General features: G+C 42.8%; 2 protein-coding genes across 2 annotated transcripts in view; one reads left to right on the top strand and one right to left on the bottom strand.

Moving 5' to 3' along the window:
* The window catches only part of LOC134668367 (major facilitator superfamily domain-containing protein 8), a 37,855-nt gene extending 30,487 nt beyond the window's left edge, over nt 1-7,368 (top strand). The window contains exons 3-7 of the mRNA XM_063525847.1: nt 793-881; nt 2,083-2,320; nt 2,652-2,898; nt 3,301-3,571; nt 7,126-7,368. Coding sequence (XP_063381917.1) covers nt 793-881; nt 2,083-2,320; nt 2,652-2,898; nt 3,301-3,571; nt 7,126-7,368 — 1,088 coding nt within the window. The remainder of the gene's footprint in view (nt 1-792; nt 882-2,082; nt 2,321-2,651; nt 2,899-3,300; nt 3,572-7,125) is intronic.
* Nucleotides 7,369-12,118: 4,750 nt separating this feature from the next.
* On the bottom strand, nt 12,119-21,726 carry LOC134668027 (organic cation transporter protein-like). The gene is made up of 10 exons (XM_063525469.1): nt 21,660-21,726; nt 20,069-20,251; nt 18,165-18,357; nt 16,409-16,509; nt 15,634-15,788; nt 14,866-15,125; nt 14,342-14,545; nt 13,968-14,112; nt 13,545-13,726; nt 12,119-12,322 (listed from the first exon to the last, which is right to left on the bottom strand). Exons 1-10 carry the CDS (start codon nt 21,707-21,709, stop codon nt 12,128-12,130), a joined length of 1,668 nt encoding a protein of 555 aa, XP_063381539.1. The 5' UTR covers nt 21,710-21,726; the 3' UTR covers nt 12,119-12,127.
* Between the last annotated feature and the right edge of the window lie 476 nt (nt 21,727-22,202).

The following is a 22,202-nucleotide window of genomic DNA, read 5'->3' as shown; positions in this document are numbered from 1 at the left end:
ATTAAAATTCATGAATTTGTTTTTACTCTTACGTTGTTGCACGAAACTGCATACATAAAGTTACGCTAAACATATTTGGAGTCGCGCGAGAAAACGCAAATCTAGCTAGGGGGTCAAATAGATATGGGGTCATGTTAGTATCGCCAGTTCATTCTTGATTCTACCATGCTGGGATCGCTGTATTTAATTACCAGTTTCATCTCGATGTTCTCTATCGTAAGTAGCATGTTTTATTTATGGTCATAGTTACATAATAAGAAGGTTGCCAAAGGTCTTCAAACTTCGTCAATTAGGAACTCGTTTTGGGTTAGAAAGTTCCGTTTCTGTAGGTAATTATAGTATTGCATAAGTGAACAAGTCTGTCGTGGATACAGATATTTACTTAAATATTTTATTGAGAAAAGTATAGTACAGACAAGAGTAGTGTAGACAGAGAAGTGTAGTGCAGAAGTGTAGTAGAGTTCTAGATTAAAGACTGACTATCCGTCACATATCCGTCAAGTATCTATCAATACCTAAGCTTTGCAAGTCCGTATGACATGCCTCGGCGGCAGGGCCGGTATTATTGTACAAAGCTACAAAGTTACAGATTCCATCAATCTATCATATACTTATATCAATAAACAATCTAAATAACAATCAATTGATTGTTGCCAATGTTGCATAAGCAATAAGAGGAGTTTAAACTCCATATAAGTAAGTAAGGAAGTATAGTACCACAGATACAGTCAACCATGATGGACGCCCTATTGTTCTCTTCTCACTGACAGTGTAGCCCTCTGTTTTGTTCAGCAAGTATTGCAGTGGCGCGCGCCTATCTGTCGGCGGCGACCACAGTGTCGGAGAGAACTCGCGCCGTCGCTGCCGTTTCTCTAGCACAGGTGAGTCACTCTATACCTATGTACCTGATCTGATATCTAGGCTTGCAATAAAGGCGAAGGTTGAAAACTCCTAAGTAAGAGCAAATACCAAGAGCCTTGGATGCAACGCTACTTCGTTACAACGGAAGTACTCGTCAGACTCCTCTCCGGCCCATCTCACTCGATTGACCTAGCTGTTGTACCAATATTTAAGCAAAGCGACATATTCAATGGGCACATTGGGCACTCCCGTTTTTGTAAGCTTGTTCCATAGCTTGTCGTACACATCCAGGTCAAGCGCAAGACAAGTCCAGGAAACACGCATAGATCGGCGTGTTCCTGTCCTTGTATTACCTGACTGACAGCTTGCTTAAGACACAAACTCGCACTTTCGGTCGACAGCCCCGGCCTAAAGCCGAATTGTGCGTCGTGCAGTTTGATGTGTTTAGAAAGTTGTGCATTAAGCAAGCTGTCAAGAACTTTAGCTAGTATAGTTGCAAGTGAGATGGCCCTATAATTACTCGCGTCTGACAGATCACCAGTCTTATTTTTTACAATTGGGACTACTACTGTTCTCGTGAACTGTGCCGGTAAATACGTGTGACTGAGACAAAATGAATAGAACATAGCTAGAACACGAGGCAAGTGTGTTCCAGCATGTTTAAGGTGCTCAATGCTGAGACCGTCGTGCCCTGGCGATTTACCTCTTTGCATACTCTTAATTACTTTATCAACTTCTTTTGAGGTAAACCTTACAGAGCTCGTGCTTGCGACAGCCTCAGCACTGTTCAAAACTGTGTCTTCTGCTATCTAAAGTGGACATCAAAAGCGCGCCTAAAATTATTCGCGATAGCTCTTTGGTCACTTTCACCGCCCACGCTAACAGGGACACCCGCCTTCATTCCACATTCCATCTGCTTGTGTTCTTCCAGAAGGCCTTTATCCTTGGTATTCTTATTTGTGGCCAGGACGTCGCATTTTATCTGCTCTTGTCTGTCCTGGCACCATTTTAACTTGGATTTAAAAAGCCTTCTGCTGTCACACATATCCTGATAGATAGGTCCATCCATCAAAAAAATTTACTCCTCGCAAGGAGAAGTGGTGCTTGTGAACAATTAAATATTTTCTATTCCACTTTTTATTGTTTATGTTTGTTTGCGGTTGATATATTCCAAAAACGGCATCTAGGTATATTTATATTCAATAGTATTTCACGTTCTAGGTGCTGGGTTTCGTGGTGGGCCCGGCGCTGCAGGCGGTGGCGGCGCCGCTGGGCGCAGGCGCGCCGTACGCGCCGGTCGGCCAGCTCGACCTGCGCCCGCGCCTCGACATGTATACTGCGCCGGCGTGGCTGAACGCTGCGCTCGGAGCATTGAATCTCGCTCTGTTACTGCCGTGCAGCTTCAAGGAGAGGAAGATAGCGGCGAGAGAAGCCATGCTGGCTCATGGGAAGGGATCTGGTGAGTGTTTCTACATGCATATACTTTAGGTACGTTATATAATGCTGCGCTCGGAGCGTCTATATCTATCGCTTCATGGAGAGGCGCTGAGAGAAGCTATGTTGCCTCAAGGCAAGGGGTTCGGTTAGTGAATTTTCAATTTTCACAAGTTTTTCTTGGGTTAGCTTTCTTTCTAGGGTTGGATTGCAAACGCAGATTGGATCTGAAGTCCTTAGAAAAAACTATGAGTATTTTCCACATAACAGCGTGTAAACACAAACAGTCTGCTAAAGCGGTACCTTCAAACCAAACAAAGTTTTCCATTCTAACAATTTGTACTCTGTGATTTCAGAGGCGGAGGCGTTGAAGGCGCTGCGGCCGGACCGCGTGAGCAGCTGGACGCTGGTGTTCGCGTTCTTCGTGCTCAACTTCAGCTTCGTGCTGCTGGAGACGCTCGCCACGCCGCTCACCATGGACCAGTTCGCGTGGTCCAAGGCGCAGGCGCTCAAGTACATGGGCGCCCTCATGTCGGCGGGAGCGGTGTTGGCGTGCGCCACGTTCGCGCTCATAACGCCGCTCACTAAACTCTTTCAGGAGCGGTCAGTATTGCTAATACTATACTTTATAAGAGTTTGGCCTTCTCTAGATATGAAAAGACAGCTACATTTCTGTAGAAACTAAAAAAATTAACAGCAGTTGGGGTCAACCGGGGATCAATGCCTAAAGTACTCGTTCGTCTCTATAGTCATTAGGTGACCTTGCTATGGAAATTGTTTGGAAATTTTGAAAGGAAGTCACAATCACCAATCAATATGCTACACTTGCAGTCGGTGGTTCCTATTGTATCTTGACCATCCTTTTTTTTAATATTCTGTATCGTTGGGCAATCGCAATAGACCATATAACCAAGAGGCAAGAGGAGTTTATTGTTGGCGGATCGGATCCTCTCGATGTCTGATTTACTTACTCTGAGTTTCACTAATGATCTGCAATGATTCCAGGGCGGTCCTGCTCTGGGGCGGCTTCCTGCTCGTGGGGCTGGCCTCGGTGCTGTGCATCCCCTGGGGCCCGGGCCCGCCGCCGCCGGCGCCGCGCAACAGCACGGAGGCGGGCGGCGGCTGCCCGGCGCTCCGCCAGCCCTGGTGCGAGACCTCGCGCGCGCTCACCGTGCCGCAGTTCCTGCTCGGGTACACGGCGGTCTCCATCGGGTACCCGCTGGGCGTGACGCTCATACAGACGATATTCTCCAAGGTGCTGGGGCCCAGGCCGCAGGTAACGGAAAAACCTAATAGTCGCACTCTGACTCAAAACATTAATATGATATGATATGATATGTTTTGAGTCTCAGTGCGATTACTTTATATATTACTAGCTGTTTCCCGCGACTTCGTCCGCGTGGAATCTTATCTTCAACATTTTACATATTTAGTACCTATAATTTTCATATCCAAGCAATGTTGAAATTAAGTACTTTTCTTTTTTAGTAAGTTGTATGAAGTTTGAAGTCAAGTGGATTTTGATGTTGGTTGCTGAAATTACTTTTTTGTATTCTCATATCCTCTCATATCCTTTAATTCCGTCTTGTGCGAGGGCAAAACGCCTGAAACATGGAATAGAGGCGAGGTGGTGCTGTTTTTCAAAAAAGGTGATAACAGCCTATTGAAGAACTACAGACCCATCACGCTTCTGAGCCATGTCTATAAGCTGTTTTCAAGGGTCATCACGAACCGTCTCGAACACAGACTTGATGACTTCCAGCCTCCCGAACAAGCCGGGTTTCGAAAAGGCTATAGTACCATAGACCACATCCATACGCTGCGGCAAGTTATACAGAAGACCGAAGAGTATAACTTACCATTATGCTTAGCGTTTGTGGACTATGAGAAAGCCTTCGATTCGGTGGAAACATGGGCGGTGCTTGAGTCTCTTCAGCGATGCCATATTGACTATCGGTACATCGAAGTGTTGAAGTATTTGTATAGTAACGCCACCATGTCGGTCCGAGTACAGGAGCAGAGCACGAAGGCGATTCCACTGCAAAGAGGCGTAAGGCAGGGAGACGTTATCTCTCCGAAAATGTTTACTGCCGTAATGGAAGACACCTTCAAGCTCCTGGAATGGCAAGGACTTGGCATCAACATCAACGGCGAATACATCACTCACCTTCGGTTTGCCGACGACATCGTAGTCATGGCAAAGTCGATGGAGGAACTCAGCATGATGCTTGATGACCTCAACCGAGTTTCACAACGGGTGGGCTTGAAAATGAACATGGACAAGACGAAACTTATGTCAAATGCCAATGTTGTGCCCATCCCAGTCTCTGTTGGGAACTCGGTACTCGAAGTTGTTGACTCGTACATCTACCTAGGACAAGTAGTCCAATTAGGTAGGTCCAACTTCGAGAAGGAGGTCAACCGCCGAATCCAACTCGGTTGGGCAGCGTTCGGGAAACTACGTAATGTCTTTTCGTCCGACATACCTCAGTGCCTCAAGACGAAAGTCTTTAATCAATGTGTGTTACCAGCGATGACTTACGGCTCCGAAACGTGGTCTTTCACTATCGGCCTCATCTCAAAATTCAAAGTCGCTCAACGAGCTATGGAGAGGGCTATGCTCGGAGTTTCTCTGCGTGATCGAATCAGAAATGAGGAGATCCGTAGACTAACTAAAGTCACCGACATAGCTCACCGGATTAGCAAGCTGAAGTGGCAATGGGCAGGCCACATTGCGCGCAGAGAAGATGGCCGATGGGGTTGAAAAGTGCTCGAGTGGAGACCACGGACTAGCAAACGCAGCGTAGGACGTCCACCCACAAGATGGACGGACGACCTTGTTAAAGCCGCCGGAAGACGCTGGATGCGGGTGGCTTCCAACCGGTACGAATGGAGGTCCAAGGGGGAGGCCTATGTTCAGCAGTGGACGTCTTATGGCTGAGATGATGATGATGATGATGATATCCTCTAGCCGCCCATACGTCAATCCTTGCCAAGCAAAATGAATTTTTATTTTGTCAACACAAAGTTCAAATTAGAATGGAACAGGAGGCCTTTCTATAGGTCTCTGGGCGGCTAGAGGATAATAGGTACCTATGCCCTTATACAAAGATTCAAGTTCCGCACTCACAAAATATCTGATCTCCATACAAACTTTCAACCCCTTTCTCACCACCTTGGGGGATGATTTTCAAAAATGCTTGAATTAGTTTTCATGTTTTTTAATTTATTACCTTTTTTTGCAAAAAGTTCAAGTTCCTAGCTTAAAATTAAATTTACACCCCAAGACGAACTTTCATTCCCTTTTTAACCCCCTTAGGGGTTGAAATTCCAAAAACGTTGCAATTACTTTTTTTTGTAATCGGCTATTATGCCTTTCTAAGAAGTTTCAAAACCATTTGTAATGGATTCAAACTTTCAACCCCTTTTTAACCATGTTAGGGGATGAAATTTACAAAACGCTGAAATTACTTTTCCTGTCTTCTAATAATATCCCTAAATACAAAGATTCAAGTCCCACACTCGAAAAAATGTTTGATATCCTTACAAACTTTCAACCCCTTTTTCACCACCTTAGGGGATGAATTTTCAGAAACGCTGAAATTAGTTTTCTTGTATTTTAATAATATATCTTTTAACGAAGTTTCAAATTCCTAGCTCAAAAGAAAACTTTAACCCCATACAAACTTTCATCCCCTTTTTAACCCTGTTAGGGGATGAATTTTACAAAACGCTGGAATTGCTTTTATTGTCTTCTAATAATATCTCCAAATACAAAGATTCATGTCCCGCACTCGAAAAAATTTTTGATATCCATACAAACTTTCAACCCCTTTTTCACCACCTTGGGGGATGAATTTTCTAAAACGCTGAAATTAGTTTTCTCGTTTTTGAATTTGATACGTTTTTACAAAGTTTCAAGTTCCTAGCTTAAAATAAAATTTGCACGAAGACGAACTTTCGTCCCCTTTTTAACCCCCTTAGAGGTTGAATTTTCAAAAACGTTGCAATCACTTTTTTTATGTTCGGCTATTATGCGTTTCTAAGAAGTTTCAAAGCATTTGTAATGGATTAAAATTTTCAACCCCTTTTTAACCCTGTTAGGGGATGAATTTTACAAAACGCTGAAATTACTTTTCCTGTCTTCTAATAATATCCCTAAATAAGTCCACCACTCGAAAAATTTTTGATATCCATACATACTTTCAACCCCTTTTTCACCACCTTAGGGGATGAATTTTCAAAAACGCTGAAATTAGTTTTCTTGTATTTTAATAATATATCTTTTTACGAAGTTTCAAATTCCTAGCTTAAAAGAAAACTTTAACCCCATACAAACTTTCATCCCCTTTTTAACCCCCTTAAGGGTTGAATTTCTCAAAATCGCATCTTATCTCTTGTACACTTTATAAATGCAATCTGGTGTGCAAATTTCAACTTTCTGGCTTTTGTAGTTTCGGCTCTGCGTTGATGAATCAGTCAGTCAGGACACTTGCATTTATATATATAGATGTCGTTTCTGTTTTCAGAGCCGTAATATGTTTTGTGATAAGCCCCCTCCAGACTATGCGCGTGAATCGCGGGCGAAGTCGCGAACGCGAGTGTGGAGTCGATTTCGCTGTCTGCGAAAATCGACGCCACACTCGCGTTCGCGGCTTCGCGCCGCGATTCGCGCACGAGTGTGGAGGAGGCTATAGAACTATAGCTTATTAGCCTCAGTCCGGTAACCGTAAAAGCTTTCTTCATCGAGCACCGCTACTGTTAATGAATAACTAATCGCACGCGAGGTCTCGCACCGTCTAAACGAGTCTCCCGCTTGCATTCGGTCAGGGCGTGTGGCAGGGCGTGCTGACGGGCGCGGGCTGCGTGGCGCGCGCGCTGGGCCCGGCGTGCGTGGCGCTGCTGTACGCGCGGCACGGGCCCGACGCGGCGTTCGGCGCCACGGCCGCGCTCACGCTCGCCACGCTGGCGGGGCTCCGCGCGCTGTACGGCCGGCTCCAGCCGCCCGCGCCGCCCGCGCCGCCCCGGCTCCCCTTGCGGCCGCTCGACGGCACCAAGGACCCGGACTCGTGACACCGGCGCGCGGCACCACGCCGCTCGCCGACGGGACACCAGATAGTAACAGAGAGGTTCAAAGAGTGATACTATTGTAGCTGGGACCGTTCCAGTCCGGTAGCTAATGCTTTTTTCCGAGTCATTAAGCTTATGAAAAAAAAATAAAATTAAAAGGTACACCGTACACCCCAATGGTCTGTGACGTACGTTACGATAAGGAGCGTGCATTTAGGCCGCTGCACCCCCTATATACGAGTACTCTCCTTTTTTTTTTTCGTCCATCTGGACAGGCTAAAGCTCTAAGCCATACGTCCTTGTCATGAGTAGATTTTTTTTGTCTTTTCAGTAAGTTCAATCCGGTAAACGTCTTCAGTAAATACTATTCATATTAGGGAGTACTCTCCTATTTATTGGCGTTGAGTGTAAATGCCAAGTTTCCTACGAGGGCGAGGGCACAGGGCAGCACTGATTTGTGACATTAGTGTAAAGTGGCACTGTCAAATTTATGTTTTCGCCTGAAGTCACAAGATGGAGACCTTTACAACGCGCACTCTCTTCCTATTACGGGAAACTCGAAGTACTTATCTATAGTATTTCATTGTGGTTTGTTAGCAGCTTATTACCGACCAGGAAAATATACACGTTTGATAAAATAATGACGATTATGTAGTCGGCATTGGTCGACAAAGTATTCGTTGCTCATAAAACGAGTAGCAAGTGGAAAAAGTGTTCACAATAAATAAATATTAACTTGCCAACAGACGTTTTACATTTGAACAGTAGGTTTTACGAGTACCTAATTTTATTATAAATACATAATATGTCTTCTTTCGTAATGTAGGTAGTTAGGAGAGGCAGGGTATCTCGGTTCATATTTTAAGCATAATGTTTATCGAGTGCGCCTTGCGGCAATAGAGAATGCAGCAAATGACTGTAAATGGTCGAATATAACATCAAGATTGAAATTATTTTGATATAATAATACGAGCATACGGTTATCGCGCACATTTAATTATTTTTGTTTGTTCATAACTATTAGCTTAGCTGTGGAGGTACTGGTCTATGGCAAAAATAATTTACCAAATACAAAATATTAACATAATAATATTAATGACTCCCTTCCCTGTCGATATGCGTGAAATAAGGCCCGCGTGGTAAACGGTACAACTTATACGAATTGATCACAATTCTGGACGAACTATTGCCGCAGTTTGCTCTCGGTGCAGGTTCAGGAGGGGAGGTACCTAATATAACATATAATTATGTATAACTACGTGTAATTAAGTGTAGGTAAGTTAGACATGACTAAACTTATTGCCATCAGGAACCACATGTGATACTTTAGTAAATCGTATACGTAGGTATAAGTACCTATTTTATATAATAATGGTACATATATGAGACTGTAAATATTCTGTTAACAACAAGTATCAAGTGTGATGATTTTAGATTGTAGTCTTAGCAATAGAATGGGTACACTTGGTACATACCTACATTGTTTCTGTACAAAATGTCCTAGTTCTACAGCGCTTAATATATTAAGAACTTTAGTAGGATAGAGGTGTTGAGTGTTTTACTAGAATAAGTATACCTACCTACTGTGTGTAAATCCTATAGGAACTAACAAGTATATTGAGACAAATTTTGCTTTAGAAATACAATTAAAATATAGCAGTTAACCATACAAAATAATTCGGCCCGCAATGTATGTAATGCACCGCAGAAGTTACAAGATACGAGTTTTCTAAAGTATCTGTCAACGTTTGTTTTCAGTTGGGTACTATAAAAATTTTATCTCGTATTGTAATGAGTGTTAAATGTCATGTCATGGTATTTCTCGTAATGTTTGCAGTACATTGTAAACTGCTTCGCGGTAAATCTTCAAAAAATTATTACGGGGTTATTACAGGGTTTAATTATATATCTGGTTTAATTTATGGCCCGTATTGGATTTACCTACACCCTGTATTGTTACTTGTATATATATTACATTAATAAATTAAATAGTTGATGGCAGGTAAAGTGATAACCGATAAAGTACAGCAGATGTGTGTGATGTGTCTTAATCTAAATATTGTTTGTAGGTACCTGATATATATTTATTTCATATTCGCGTTTATATCTCAGGATCGGGATTGTGATTGTGATGAATGAGCGCGCTCTGACAGTACTTATCCCTGATGCTAAACTAAATTCTAGTGCAGAGTTAGTTTGGTACTTTAGAATGTAAAGTGTAGCGTCATAATTATGTAGAGTTCATCTTTTTACGATCAGTGTAGCAGCACTCATATTGGTGCTGGAGGGATGTACTGGTAAAAATCTATTTATATATTTTCGAAAAATCTGAATACGTCTCGAGGATGCGTGTGAAAGCCATATAAATAAAACAACGGAGTCCATTCGACCTGACTCCTTCTTTCCGGGGTGCATCTGTACCTATTGCCGACAGCCTGGAACTCCTCGGCATGGAGCTGAGTTCAGTCCTCAGCTTCGGTAGCTTCATTGAGTCTAAAGCACAAACTGCGGCCAGAAAGCTGGGCGTCCTAAATAAGGTGAAGCGATACTTCACACCTGGACAGCTTCTAACACTTTACAAAGCTCAAGTCCGGTCGTGTATGGAGTATTGCAGCCACCTGTGGGATGGCTCAGCTAAATACCAACTCGCCGCTTTGGACTCAGTGGAGCGCAGAGCCAGGAGGATGATTGGCGACAAGAAGCTAACGGCTAAGCTTCAGTCCTTGGCCCATCGGCGGAAAGTCGCCAGCCTGTCGGTATTCTACAGGTTGCACTTCGGGGAGTGTGCCCAAGAGCTACACGAGCTTATTCCACCGTCCCCATTCTACCATCGGACTTTTAGACGCACGGCCAGTTTCCATCCTTACTTGGTAGATATTCCACCAATTCGCACGAAGCGCTTTGCTTCTACTTTCCTTATGCGCACTGCCAAGGAATGGAATTCCTTGCCGGCGTCTATATTTCCGTGTTCTTATAACCCGGCAACCTTCAAATCAAGAGTGAACAGGCACCTTCTGGGCGAGCTCGCTCCATCGTAGGCCACGTCTACGCCTCGGCTAGTCTGTGGCCATGAGTAAGCCCATTCATAATAATAAAAAAAAAAAAAAACAACGAATATTTTGTTATGATTTTTTATCGCCTAGAAATAAGCAATATTTTTATTTTGAAATATATATTTACAATAGGACCAGATTAAAAAATTGGAATAAAGGATAGGAAGTCTTACAATAAAGAGTTACTACTAAAATATTTATGTTGTTTTACTTGAGCAAAGACACCCTGAATAACAAAATCGTGCTTTTAGTAAATTAACTTAACAATCACGCAAAAATGGATAATACTCATGTCTAGTTGAATACTATAGTCTTATAGTAAGTGTCATATTATATATGTGGGTATGCAGCGGATTTGCATTTTGTAATACGAGTAAGGTCTACCTGTCTCTATGTGAGAATAAGTAAACAGACAGTGATTGGTCGATGTCGCGTTTGATGGAAGTGTTCCCTGTACTACATGTTGCATGGCGCAGTCGGTAGGATCACGTACAATATGTACACCTTGCTAATGCAATACCGCCACATACCCACATACATAATGTGACAGTAAGTACTTACACTAAGTACATTTAATAATCCTTACATTTATCACAGCTTTTGCCATACCTTTTGCCAGTGAAGTAAATTTTTAGTAGTTTAGAAATGAATATTGTTAAAGCAATTAAAAACGGGTACAATTTGTACGAAAGGTACCCTTTTGCTTGTCGTTGGTATACCCTCAGTGGATACAGAGGATAATGTATGCTTTTACATATTCTTTCTTTCGTTTTACGGGACCTAGCCAAGATGACAATCGTCGATGGAAAACGCCAATAGAAACTTAAATAATGTCTGGAAATTGTCACGTGACTTTTCGTAGCATCTGTCATCCGGATACATTGTTCCAAAGGTTTATCGATACATGCCAAACGAAAAATAATCTATCAACGATTCTCATCTTGACTAGGCCCCCGGGGGTGTGCCGTCACTGCGTAGTAAGCATTCGTTGCGTCACCGACCGGGCAGCGGAAGGCGTCCGCAGCAGTGAGCACGGTCACAAAACAGATAGGTACAGAAATCAATCTACATACAAAGCGCGCTCGAGCAACGCACACATAGACACTGCTCACGGACACGATATCTCGGACCGGTTGGGACCACTGCGAGCGCGAGTGCCATCCGCTTGAGACACGCGTCTGTGAACTTTTTTGTGCAATAATGGAGAAACAAAAAAAAGTTATTATAACTGTACAGTGGACGGTTGTTTAAATTCAACATAAAACGGTGAATTGTCGTTTTTTAAGCTACCTGCAGTGGTTTCAGAGAGAATTCGAATGCGAATTTATTACATTGTACATGAGAATGCGAATTTATTACACTTTAAAATATAATAATCGTGCATTTCGCTAATCTCGAAATCATCGCAAGATATTTTCCGTGACAAATTTGTAATATAACAATGACATTAAAATTAAAATACCTATTTGAGTTATTAATGTTATTATTAATTTATATTTCCATTCTTCCTGTTTCATCCTCAACAATAAATCAAACAACTGGATACGAGATACGATACGATAGATACGAGTGTCACTACCACGATAGTTTTTGTGCATAAGCCATAGTTCGCAACCCTAGAGCGACCGCCTAGCGTAGGTATGAAAAGTAAAGTACATACATGTGATTGACTTCTGTACTTAACTGTTTTGTGGCACGGTGCACGGACATCACGTGTCGGCGGTGAGCACTCGGGGCTGCGGCGGCGGCGGGGGCGGCGGGGCGGGCGGCGGCGGCGCGCGCAGGCGCTCGGCGGCGCGCACGGCGGCGGGCAGGCGCGCGCGCCGCGTCTCCGGCGTCGCCAGCAGCGCCAGCGCCGCCAGCAAAGAGCACGCACCGTAGAGGAGCGCTTGGACGTACTTGCTCTGCGAGACCACGGAAAATACGTTGCGAAAAAAGGGAAAGGCTTGAAGACTAAGGCCGCGGTATGCGACCCCTCGTTTTCTATAGAAAGCATCATGCGATTACCAGACATCGTACATTTTCCAGCATTTTTGGTGCAGCGGAGTGGTGTTAGCGGAATTGGTATAGATAATTTCAACTGAAATGGTAAATTAACGTTAATATTAACGTAATTAACGCTAATTAATCATTAGATTCATTAGGGTTGAAATTATTTATACCATTTCCGTTAACGCTACTCCGCTGCACCGGGAATGCTGGAAAATGTACGATGTCTGATGATTACCTGTCATCCGTCGTAGATGACGAAGTGTCGGGCGCCTTCAGACCCGGACCGTTGTAGAGTTTTGTCATCCTTTATTAGTTACTACTTACTAGCGACCCTCCCCGGCCTCGCAAGGGTAGAACCTTGACAAATTATACACCTAAAACCTACCTCAAGAATCACTCTGTTGATAGGTGAAATCCGCATGAAAACTCTTTCAGTAGTTTTTGAGTTTATTGCGAACATATAGACAGGCAGAACCGGCGGGGGACTTTGTTTTATAAGGTGTGTATTTGAATGTGTGATTTTTGGTGTGCTTGTATTGTTGAAAGTAGCACAGATAGAGATTGCATAATGTGGGGTCATCGAATCATAATACCTGAAAACTTAAGACGAACTGTTTTGGATGAATTCCATCTAATAACACATTTTGGAACCTCAAGATAGAAATGGCCAAAGCTTATTTTTGGTGGCCTAAGCTAAGCTTAATGAATGAATGTATTTAGAAGGAGGAAGAAGTGGGTACACAAAATGATCAACACAAAAGGGTAAAATAAAATCACTTACGGAAAGCTGCAATAAATGCATGCAAGTACGACTCAATTACCTATAAATAATTTCAGGATGAGGAGTAAAGTGTAATTACCTAACTGTACGGTCAAATAAAATATCTAGATTCAAACTCTCGGGATTTTAAATCGATCTCAGAAAAATGGGCGTTAAAATAGTATCAGAATGCTAAGTAGCTGTCTACAACTCTACAACCAGGTTGCCAATGGGAGTGAGAGTTTTCCAGCAGCGGCGTATGGCGCCAGCACGGAGCCAACGCCGAGGAGCTAGTCACAGTGGGGAACAGCTCGGCTGTGAACACATAGGTACAGCGCGTTGGACGCGCGAATGTGATCGTCAGCTTGTCTCACCAGTAGGGGCGTCTGTGGCGCCAGCACGGAGCCTAGTCTCCCGACCAGGGAACACGCAGCCAGCGCCGAGGAGCGAGTCGCCGTCGGGAATAGCTCAGCCGTGAACACGTACAGCGCGTTGAACGCGAACGTAATCGTCAGCTTGCCCACCATGAACAGCCCCAGGCCGGTGCCCGCGTGAGCTGAAACATATATGCAAGTTAAAAACAAATTTATATTATCCATGAATACTTGAAGAAATTTGGCTTAAAGGACTACTTCAAACTACTTTACGACATTACCTCGTTTCGATCACTAGCTGTATATAAAGGTAACTCACACACGAAGAATGGTCTCATGGAAACAACGCTGCACACGAGCCACGATTCTTCTCCTCTTGCTGCAGCTCTTCATCGCCAGGACCAAACCGCGTCAGGTACTCACAGACGAAGAAAGGCGTGACGCACACGACGCCGCACACGAGGAAAGCGACGAAGATGCTCCACTTCCTGCCGAAGCGCTCCAGCACCATCACCAGGAACAGCGACGCCACGATCTCCATCGCCATGTTGAGCGCAAAGTTCACGTGCTGAAAATTCAGAATTAGAATTATAACATTCATCGTCATCACCTTAGTGCTCTTACTGAGGCTATGATTGTATGTTCGCTAAGCTTATCGGAAAGTACCATAGCTAGCGATAATAAAGAAAGCAAGTGCCACAAAGTAGCCTACCACTAAGGCTCTCGTCCAGATGCGGCGAGTCCTATAGTTAAAGTGACACAGATATTAGACAGAATGAAATACGATCTGTCCTCACCTTATCCCCCGCTAGGTTCACAGAGTTGATGGTAAGACCGTAGTACACGAAGGCAGTAGCGATCCAGCACCAGCAACATACACCGAAGCGGGCGAGCAGAACGCGGGACCGCAGAAGCGCTAGCCACGGGTTTCCTTCTGGCTTCTTCTCTTCGGTGATATTCTCTTTGGTCACCTCGCTCATAAGGCTCTCGTCCAGAGTCACCTAGAAGACAAGACAGTGTACATAGGTATTATTCGAAACAAATTTTGTTTAACAAGTAAAACGGCTTCATTAGAATGTTACTGTCAGCATCTAGATTTTGCCTAGTCCATATAAATAAATATAATTTATTCTGTCTTCATATTAAATAATAAACACGTATGCTTATGGATTCAATCTCAATCACGACAAGGTGGCAGGATACACAACCAGCCCACATCTTCAAGCAGACCAAAGACATGCAGTAGCTTCTTCCACCTCCTAGTCACCTTCTGTGTACACGATAACCCAGACCCAGCATGCATTAGAAGCATGGCCTCTACCTTGTTCCACCTAGCTGCCTTCCGTATAACCGCCTCCGCTCTATCACGGTGCCCCCTTGCATGCAGCCACCTCGCGCTCTCGTCCCCCAACAGCCAGTAGAGCGGCAGCAACAACGCCGGCGCGTGGATGGCGAGCAGCAGATGGCGCCAGTACGCCACGCGCCGCGACGCCAGGGCCAGCAGCACGCCGCCCACGCCGTACGCCACGCCCGTCGCCGCCGCGAACGCTGTACGGAGCGAGGGGCGGGCCAACTCCACCACTGGAACATCCCATATGCATTTTGATTATTAAACTATGATTTTACTATCATAAACAAGTAGTACCTAATAATGAAAAGGAGGATAAATACTTGAAAATTAAAACACAGTAGGTAGGTAAATAATCGGCCAGACAGTCATATCTACTTATAGCTAAGTACCCACAAGTAGAGATAATACGATTATCATATCGTAATACCTACATAATATTCATAATCGTTATTTAAGCCTGTAGGTATTATGCAAACGAAATTATCAGACACTTATCCATATAGGCACCACTTATGAAAAAACCTAAAATATAAAATGATTCTCTTATTACCATACCATATGTTTACTCATTGTTTTGAAGAACGTTTTGTCATTGTTTGCCAAAAGTTTTGGAAAAACAATTTTGATAATAATATGGCAGATGTATGATGGAGCAGGTGTTTCTTCTGACAAGAGTGTATAAAGACGTTTCCATGACGCCGGTACAGATTACGAGTTCCAGCAGACAGACAGACGTACCCATGACGTAGGCGGCAGAGTTGAACCCGTAGCCCAGCGCCGCCTCGAGCCACTCCATGACGACGTACATGACGTAGTTGTAGGAGAAGGCCTTCACCAGGCCGAGCACACCGGCGCACGCGCCGAACACGCAGAACGCCGTGCGACGCCCGTATCTAGAAACAGTTCGTTATAAGTTAAGACACTTGGAATAGCCCTGAAGTTTCTGACTTACGATTACTTAGGGCAGCGGTCGGCAACCTTTTAGCAGCCAAGGGCCACATAGCAGTTAACGAAGTGGACGCGGCCCGCACTTTGTTGATATTTATGACTTTATCAGACATTGTCATTTGTCAATATTACATACAAAATAGCCAGGGAGGGTCGCGGGCCGCAAGTGAGAGGTTCCGCGGGCCGCTGCTTGCCGCCCGCTGACTTAGGCTATGCAAGTAAACGAAGTCTGAATTTCAATCTCATGAGAGAACCAGATAATTTATAAAAATTGGATCTGTATTTTTTCTTTCCTCAATTTCAAAGCATACCTACGACGGAAGGCCGTGGTTTGCTTACGATTCTCTTCATTACTTAAACTATGTAAACCACTAAGTAAATATATCTTGTAAATAAGGCTATTTTTATTAGAAAAGCAAAATTACAGACAATTTGTGCATCAGTCAAATCAGGGAACATGACTTTGAAATGATGAATGAAAAGTGGTGCTAGTTCTACTGCAACGATTGCTTGTTATTGACTAATTTCGTTGGACTACTGAACTGAACAGCTGGAGTGTACTCACGAGTCGGAGAGGTAGCCGGTTAGCAGCAGCGCCACGGGCAGCGCGGAGTTGCGCACCGACCCCACCAGCGTGCGCATCCACTCGCGGCACGCCAGCTCGAACTGCGGAACAAACATGTATACTGTCCCGGCCGGTTTCGATCACGGCGGCTGTTTCAACTCCGCTGCTGAAGACGTTCGTGTGAACACGTCATTCTTTCGAACACCATTTGGGCTACATCAATGTAATTTTATTATTGACATATGTAACTTTGCGAATTATCAAACTGGAGTTGTTGAGTGGGGACCGCGTATTGACACAAAGTCACAAACAGTGCATGCCGCCTTGTAACATGGTGAGGATATCCTATACGTAAGGGAGGGAACGGAGACTAGGTAAAGATAGCCGAAGATCATGTTCAGTGCTGTGACATGGGAATGGGACTTTGTAGGTATTCGCTTTACTGAAATATATCTACTGAATCGTAGCCGTTCCGTAACCGTTCTAATTATTTTGATGTTCAATTCTAAAATCAAAAGGTGGTTCTCATAGAGTTTGCGTCAGACTCAACTTAAAATGGTTTACCATGCACTGATCGAATCCAAATTGCGTTACAGTATCCAACTTCGGGGAAACAGTTACAAATATAATGTGCAGGCTGCTCTCATTGCGCAGAAAAGAGCTATTAGAATAATGGCAAGGGTACCACAGGAGACTCCATGTAAACCTTATTTTTTAGAATTCAGCTAGAATCTTAACTGTTCCCAGCCTATACATACTAATTGTTCTCGCGGACTTGGTTAAAAATCTGCACTTGATTGAAACCACAGAACAGAGGGATAGACGTATAGCTTCTAGACGTAAAGATTTACCTCAGACCATGAGTGCCAAGCTTAAAGTAGTCAAGCACGCGGCTAGTTACCAGGCTATTGGACTATTATTTTAATTTATTTATTAATAAAAGAGAAGTTACATTAATTATTGTTGCTTATCTGCCAAACTGCATAGCAGTAGCTGTAATAAGTTACCTGTTGAGTTAAAGTCACACATAACACGAATAGCCTCATTTTCAGAAACAAGTTGAAGTCTTTCTTGCTAGAGAAGTGCTACTATTCCGTAGAGGAATTTGAGAATGAACGAATTTTTGACATATAAAATTAAATTACAATGCAGTGTTATTAATGGCTAAACTTACAATTTGACATCCTATGTTTATAATTCAATCCTAATAGGGTATTTGACTGTATTTAAAATCAATTATTTTGCACCATGCATGAAATAAAGCACAAGAAGATTAATAGAGTAGATAGCAGTTACTTTTAGATACAATTTCTATTTTTAAACCCGTATAAGACTGTACAGAGTGGGTAATTTTGATTGTGACGTCACGTGCTAGTGTTTCATATAAGTAATTTCCATAGTAGCAAAATTGATTTGACGGTTCGAGGAGGGAAACTGAGCTGACTAGTGGTCAAATACCCTATTCCCATTCCCATTTTATTAATTTTGTGTGTTTTTATGTTTTAATTTTAATATTAACTGCATGTTTGTTTGTTGTTGTTGTTCTTGTAGTTTTAAGTTATTTATAACATAATTCAAACACAATGTAAAATTGTTTTATGAATAAATGAATAAGAATAAGTTATCGACAAGGACTGAGCCAAGTTATTGCGTTGTTGTCATTGTAGTTCTAGCGCAAGCAGAATGGATGGGAGATTGATGCATTATTGGAGAAATCAGAAGCAGAGAGATCATCAGATCAACAGATCACACTAACCTCAGCGAAGGTCGTGTCCTGGTTATCGTAAACGAAGGCGGAGCAGGCGACAGTGTCCGTCTCATGGTAGTCCTCACGGAGACAGGATGAGACGGTCTCGTTGAGGGGGCGGTAGCGAACGCAGGAGTCTAAAGGGAGCAACTCTGGCGCCAGCTCTGACAGACCGTCGCTCTCGCATTCTGGGATCAGGCAGCTGTCATAGAGAACAACAGTCTTCAGTTAAACAATATTTGTAAAGTTAATTGACGTATTCGTTCACACCAGCTTTTAGCTTTCCGTAGTTTAAACTTAAGCGAGTCTCTAACTAAAAGGTGGATAAACCCAGGCAGATAAAAGGACACCTATCACCTATCTGTGTCTATGCGAAAAGACCCGCTTGGTTGTTACCTATCAACGATAAATTCGTCCTCGCTTCACTTTACAAACTCTTATTACCTACTAGGTATATACCTACTTACTGGCTACTAGTTATGTTATTCTAAATGCCATTGCATTTATGTATGTGTGTGCATTTAATAGGTTCATTTTCTATACTTTTGTGTGGAGATTTGTATTATTAATTATTAGGCAATTTCCGTTTGTTTGAAACTAAAGCAGTTAGCGATAAGATCAAGATAGAGCATGATCAATCGCTGTAATGTAACACCTCTGTGTTTACCGTCTTTAAGATAAATTATGATCTCCTAGTCGATTTATTCAGAAATAGAAAAATAATACATATGATGTTTAGTTAAATTAAACTGATATGACACTTATTTTATGCAGTCGATAAATAAAAGTGATGAAATAACATCAGCATTCTAAGAGTGAACGCTGTCAAAGCATTTCTCTGTATATTTTAGGTTCCTAATCCCTTGCAGATATTATAACTATAAGTAGGTACCTAGGTGGGAATAAGATTATTAGGGTAACAACAAGCGTGCAGTCCTCACAATTGAAACTAATACGGCGTTTGTTTCGTATTGAAAACAAATGCATGTTTCACACGATTCACACTTACTCCAATATGATTGTTTCCAGCGTGAAAATGTTAGAGTTGATTGTGAATATAACATAAGTAGGTACCTAGCTACATCACCGATGAACAACAATCACTTTCGGAATGCGAAACTAATCAAACGCCTGTAGTAGGTAAACAAACAGTACGTGGACAAAGCGGTAGTAAAATAACTATAACAATAAATAAGTTAACTGCTATGTACATAGGCGGAGCGCTTATATGTATATTGTAAATATATTATATTTACTTACCTTACCTACATGTCCTACATGGGTGTGAGTTGTTAAGGTGGTTTTAAACACAGTTGATTCCGATACCTTCGATTTCTTCGCTATGAAAGCGTCATGCAATCATAAGTTTATTTAGGTATCATAATTAACATGTATGGCGGATATGGCTAATTAATGATACCTATAGGTAAATGAATTATTTTAATTGTTGATCTGATAACAAGGGTTAACCCAAGTGAGGTGTAGCATCTACAGGCAGAATATTTCTGCTAATTGCTGGCTGATCTACAATCAACCTAGTTAGGTATATACTTAGGTACGTTTTTCAGAGGAATCAGCAAAGTAATGGTCACTGACGAGTATATCCTTGCTATTCGTGGAAAACTCAGTACCTACTCTCAGTAGCCGGGATTCGAGGCTCGCTCTAAATGGTCAAACACGAATTTTCTTGTTCTTTTCAAAGTGAATACATGAGTAAATGGGAGTGTTTGTGCGCATGCGGACTACCGCAATGTGAAGCTATTGCTTGGTGCGTTGGCGTTGTCAAGTCTCTCGTGAACTTTATGTACTATTTTATTTCTGTGGAACACGCAGTTTAGCGAGTACAAGGTGATGGTCAGCACACCGAACAGGCACAGCGAGAGCACAGGACCCGCCTCGCGGGTGCTAGTTACCGGAAGGGCACGGCGTCCGCCACGAACACGTAGTTGAGCGAGTACATAGCTGCCAGCACGCCGGACAGCGACCACAGCGTGACAGCGTAGCGCTGGTAGAGCCCGAACGCGCCCAGCGAGTCCAGCGCGCGCTCCAGCGCCGACTCGCCGGCCGGCTCCGTGCCCGCGCTCGCATTACTCGACCTGAATTAGAAAAGTCTTTTTAAACTGAAGCGAGCAAAATAGTATAAGTATTAGTTAAACTTGCAGGAATGTGCCATTCGCATTAGGTAATATGTATGTACCTGCATGTTTAAAATCCATACCTCTTCTCTGTTTTTAATGAACAGCGATTGATGCATAGCACACTTAAAGCTCTATTCCATTCAATGAAGAGGCAACGATAGATTTGACGAAGTATGAATCCCTCGATAGGTACAAATTAAAGCTTCGAATTAAGCAAAATATGATTAAAAAGATTTAAAAACACTTGTCTCTGATGGGTTTAATAATTGATGGTTACAGTTTGAGTTTGGACGTTTGGAATGTCGTTAACATAAACCTAACTAGGTACTTAATATGTTTAGTGCATTCTAAAATAAATCCATCGTAAAATGATTTTTTTTTCTGAAGTAGGGACCTAGACTATTGGTCACGCGTCACAATCCCCTGGCTGAATGATTGATTAATTAGGTACCTATTATAGAGCATGGAGTGAATACGAGTACCTAGGTAACATAAGCAGTTTGTATTGTTAATAAGCTAGTAAGTATTACATTATCTTTAGTTTAGTGTGGCATCGGCAACAACTACTGTGCGCGAATTCTTTAGCGTCATTGTCCATTAGTCACGTAACCGTCATGGATTGTATATTGTATTCATGTGTCGTGAAGACAATAATAAGATTATAATCATCTCAGGCGTAGCGGAACACGTGGGGATATTTGCATGTGCGGAAAGAGAAGATTCGTGAAATGTATGGGATCCAAATTCCAATACATTCTACGACTCTTCTCTTTCTGCACATCAGGCTATCTAGGCAACAAGTGAAACGAAATTAAATATGACTTAGGTGCACAGATTATCGGCAGAGGCTCAATTGGCTCAAACATGGCTCAAACCCATAAACAGTAATTATAACTTAAGCCTCAACTGCGATCATGTGTTATGAATGACGGATGAGGTGTCACCTGATGCTCTAATTAACGGGTAATTAACCCAATCCTAAGCCAAGCTGTAAACACTAGTACACCTTTCAATAAAATACACTGTTAATTTCGTTCATTCTGCTCCTACCTACTTTACAATAAAACTGAGGCGAACATTAGGCACTGCTTTCCGGGCTTCAGAAGATAACACCATAAGAAAGATCGAATCACCCTAGTCAGAAGCAACTTAGTTACAAAAATATAATTTTGGTCACAGGTGGTGATGGTGATATTTACTTGTTGATCCAACAAAGCCACTTAAAACTTTAATTCAATGATTGTAGCGAAAGTGAGTACAAATATTAATTATTGATGTTATCACGGGTCTGCACATCTAGCTGATCACTCGACACTTGGGACCGATCAACAGATCCAAAGATATTTATTCAAAGGACATGTCGTACCGTGGCTGCGCGGACGCCGAACGTGGTGCGCTTGCGTCGCACGGCGACATGGCGCTTGCGACACTGACGATCGCGCTCTGCTAATGCTGACCAAGCATTACTATAGCCTACCTAATCTCAGTCTTCGAGACCATCATCCAGTATAATTGTACCTTTAGATCTCTTAATAACTAACCGTAAGTGAAGATCACACTTCACTGGCTTAAGCGCGCCTGTAGATTTGTTACGACTATGTGTGAGTAGATAGAGATCGGATTTAATTGGTTTTCATTTCAGGCGAACACTCGGTAAGTGGAGAAAAGAACAGCGCTGATAAGTTATCTGGTGCGCGATACAAGATGATACGCACAGGTGTCGGCAGCGCGGTGAGTCGGGTGGCCGACTTTATATTAATCAGAAGACAGTTTCCTTGGCATTCAAAGGTTTTATGACTTTATGTTGCCGTATATGTTGTACATACGAGTACACACGTCTACACGTGTCTTATATCTCCCTGTGCGATTTGTGTTTGTACAACACATTTAATTTAATATACCTACCACT

The sequence above is a fragment of the Cydia fagiglandana genome, chromosome 10 (genome assembly GCF_963556715.1).
Source record: "Cydia fagiglandana chromosome 10, ilCydFagi1.1, whole genome shotgun sequence".
Taxonomy (NCBI): Eukaryota; Metazoa; Arthropoda; class Insecta; order Lepidoptera; family Tortricidae; genus Cydia; species Cydia fagiglandana.
The sequence above is the reverse complement of the archived record's forward strand: the minus strand, read 5'-3'. Positions and strand labels throughout refer to the sequence as shown.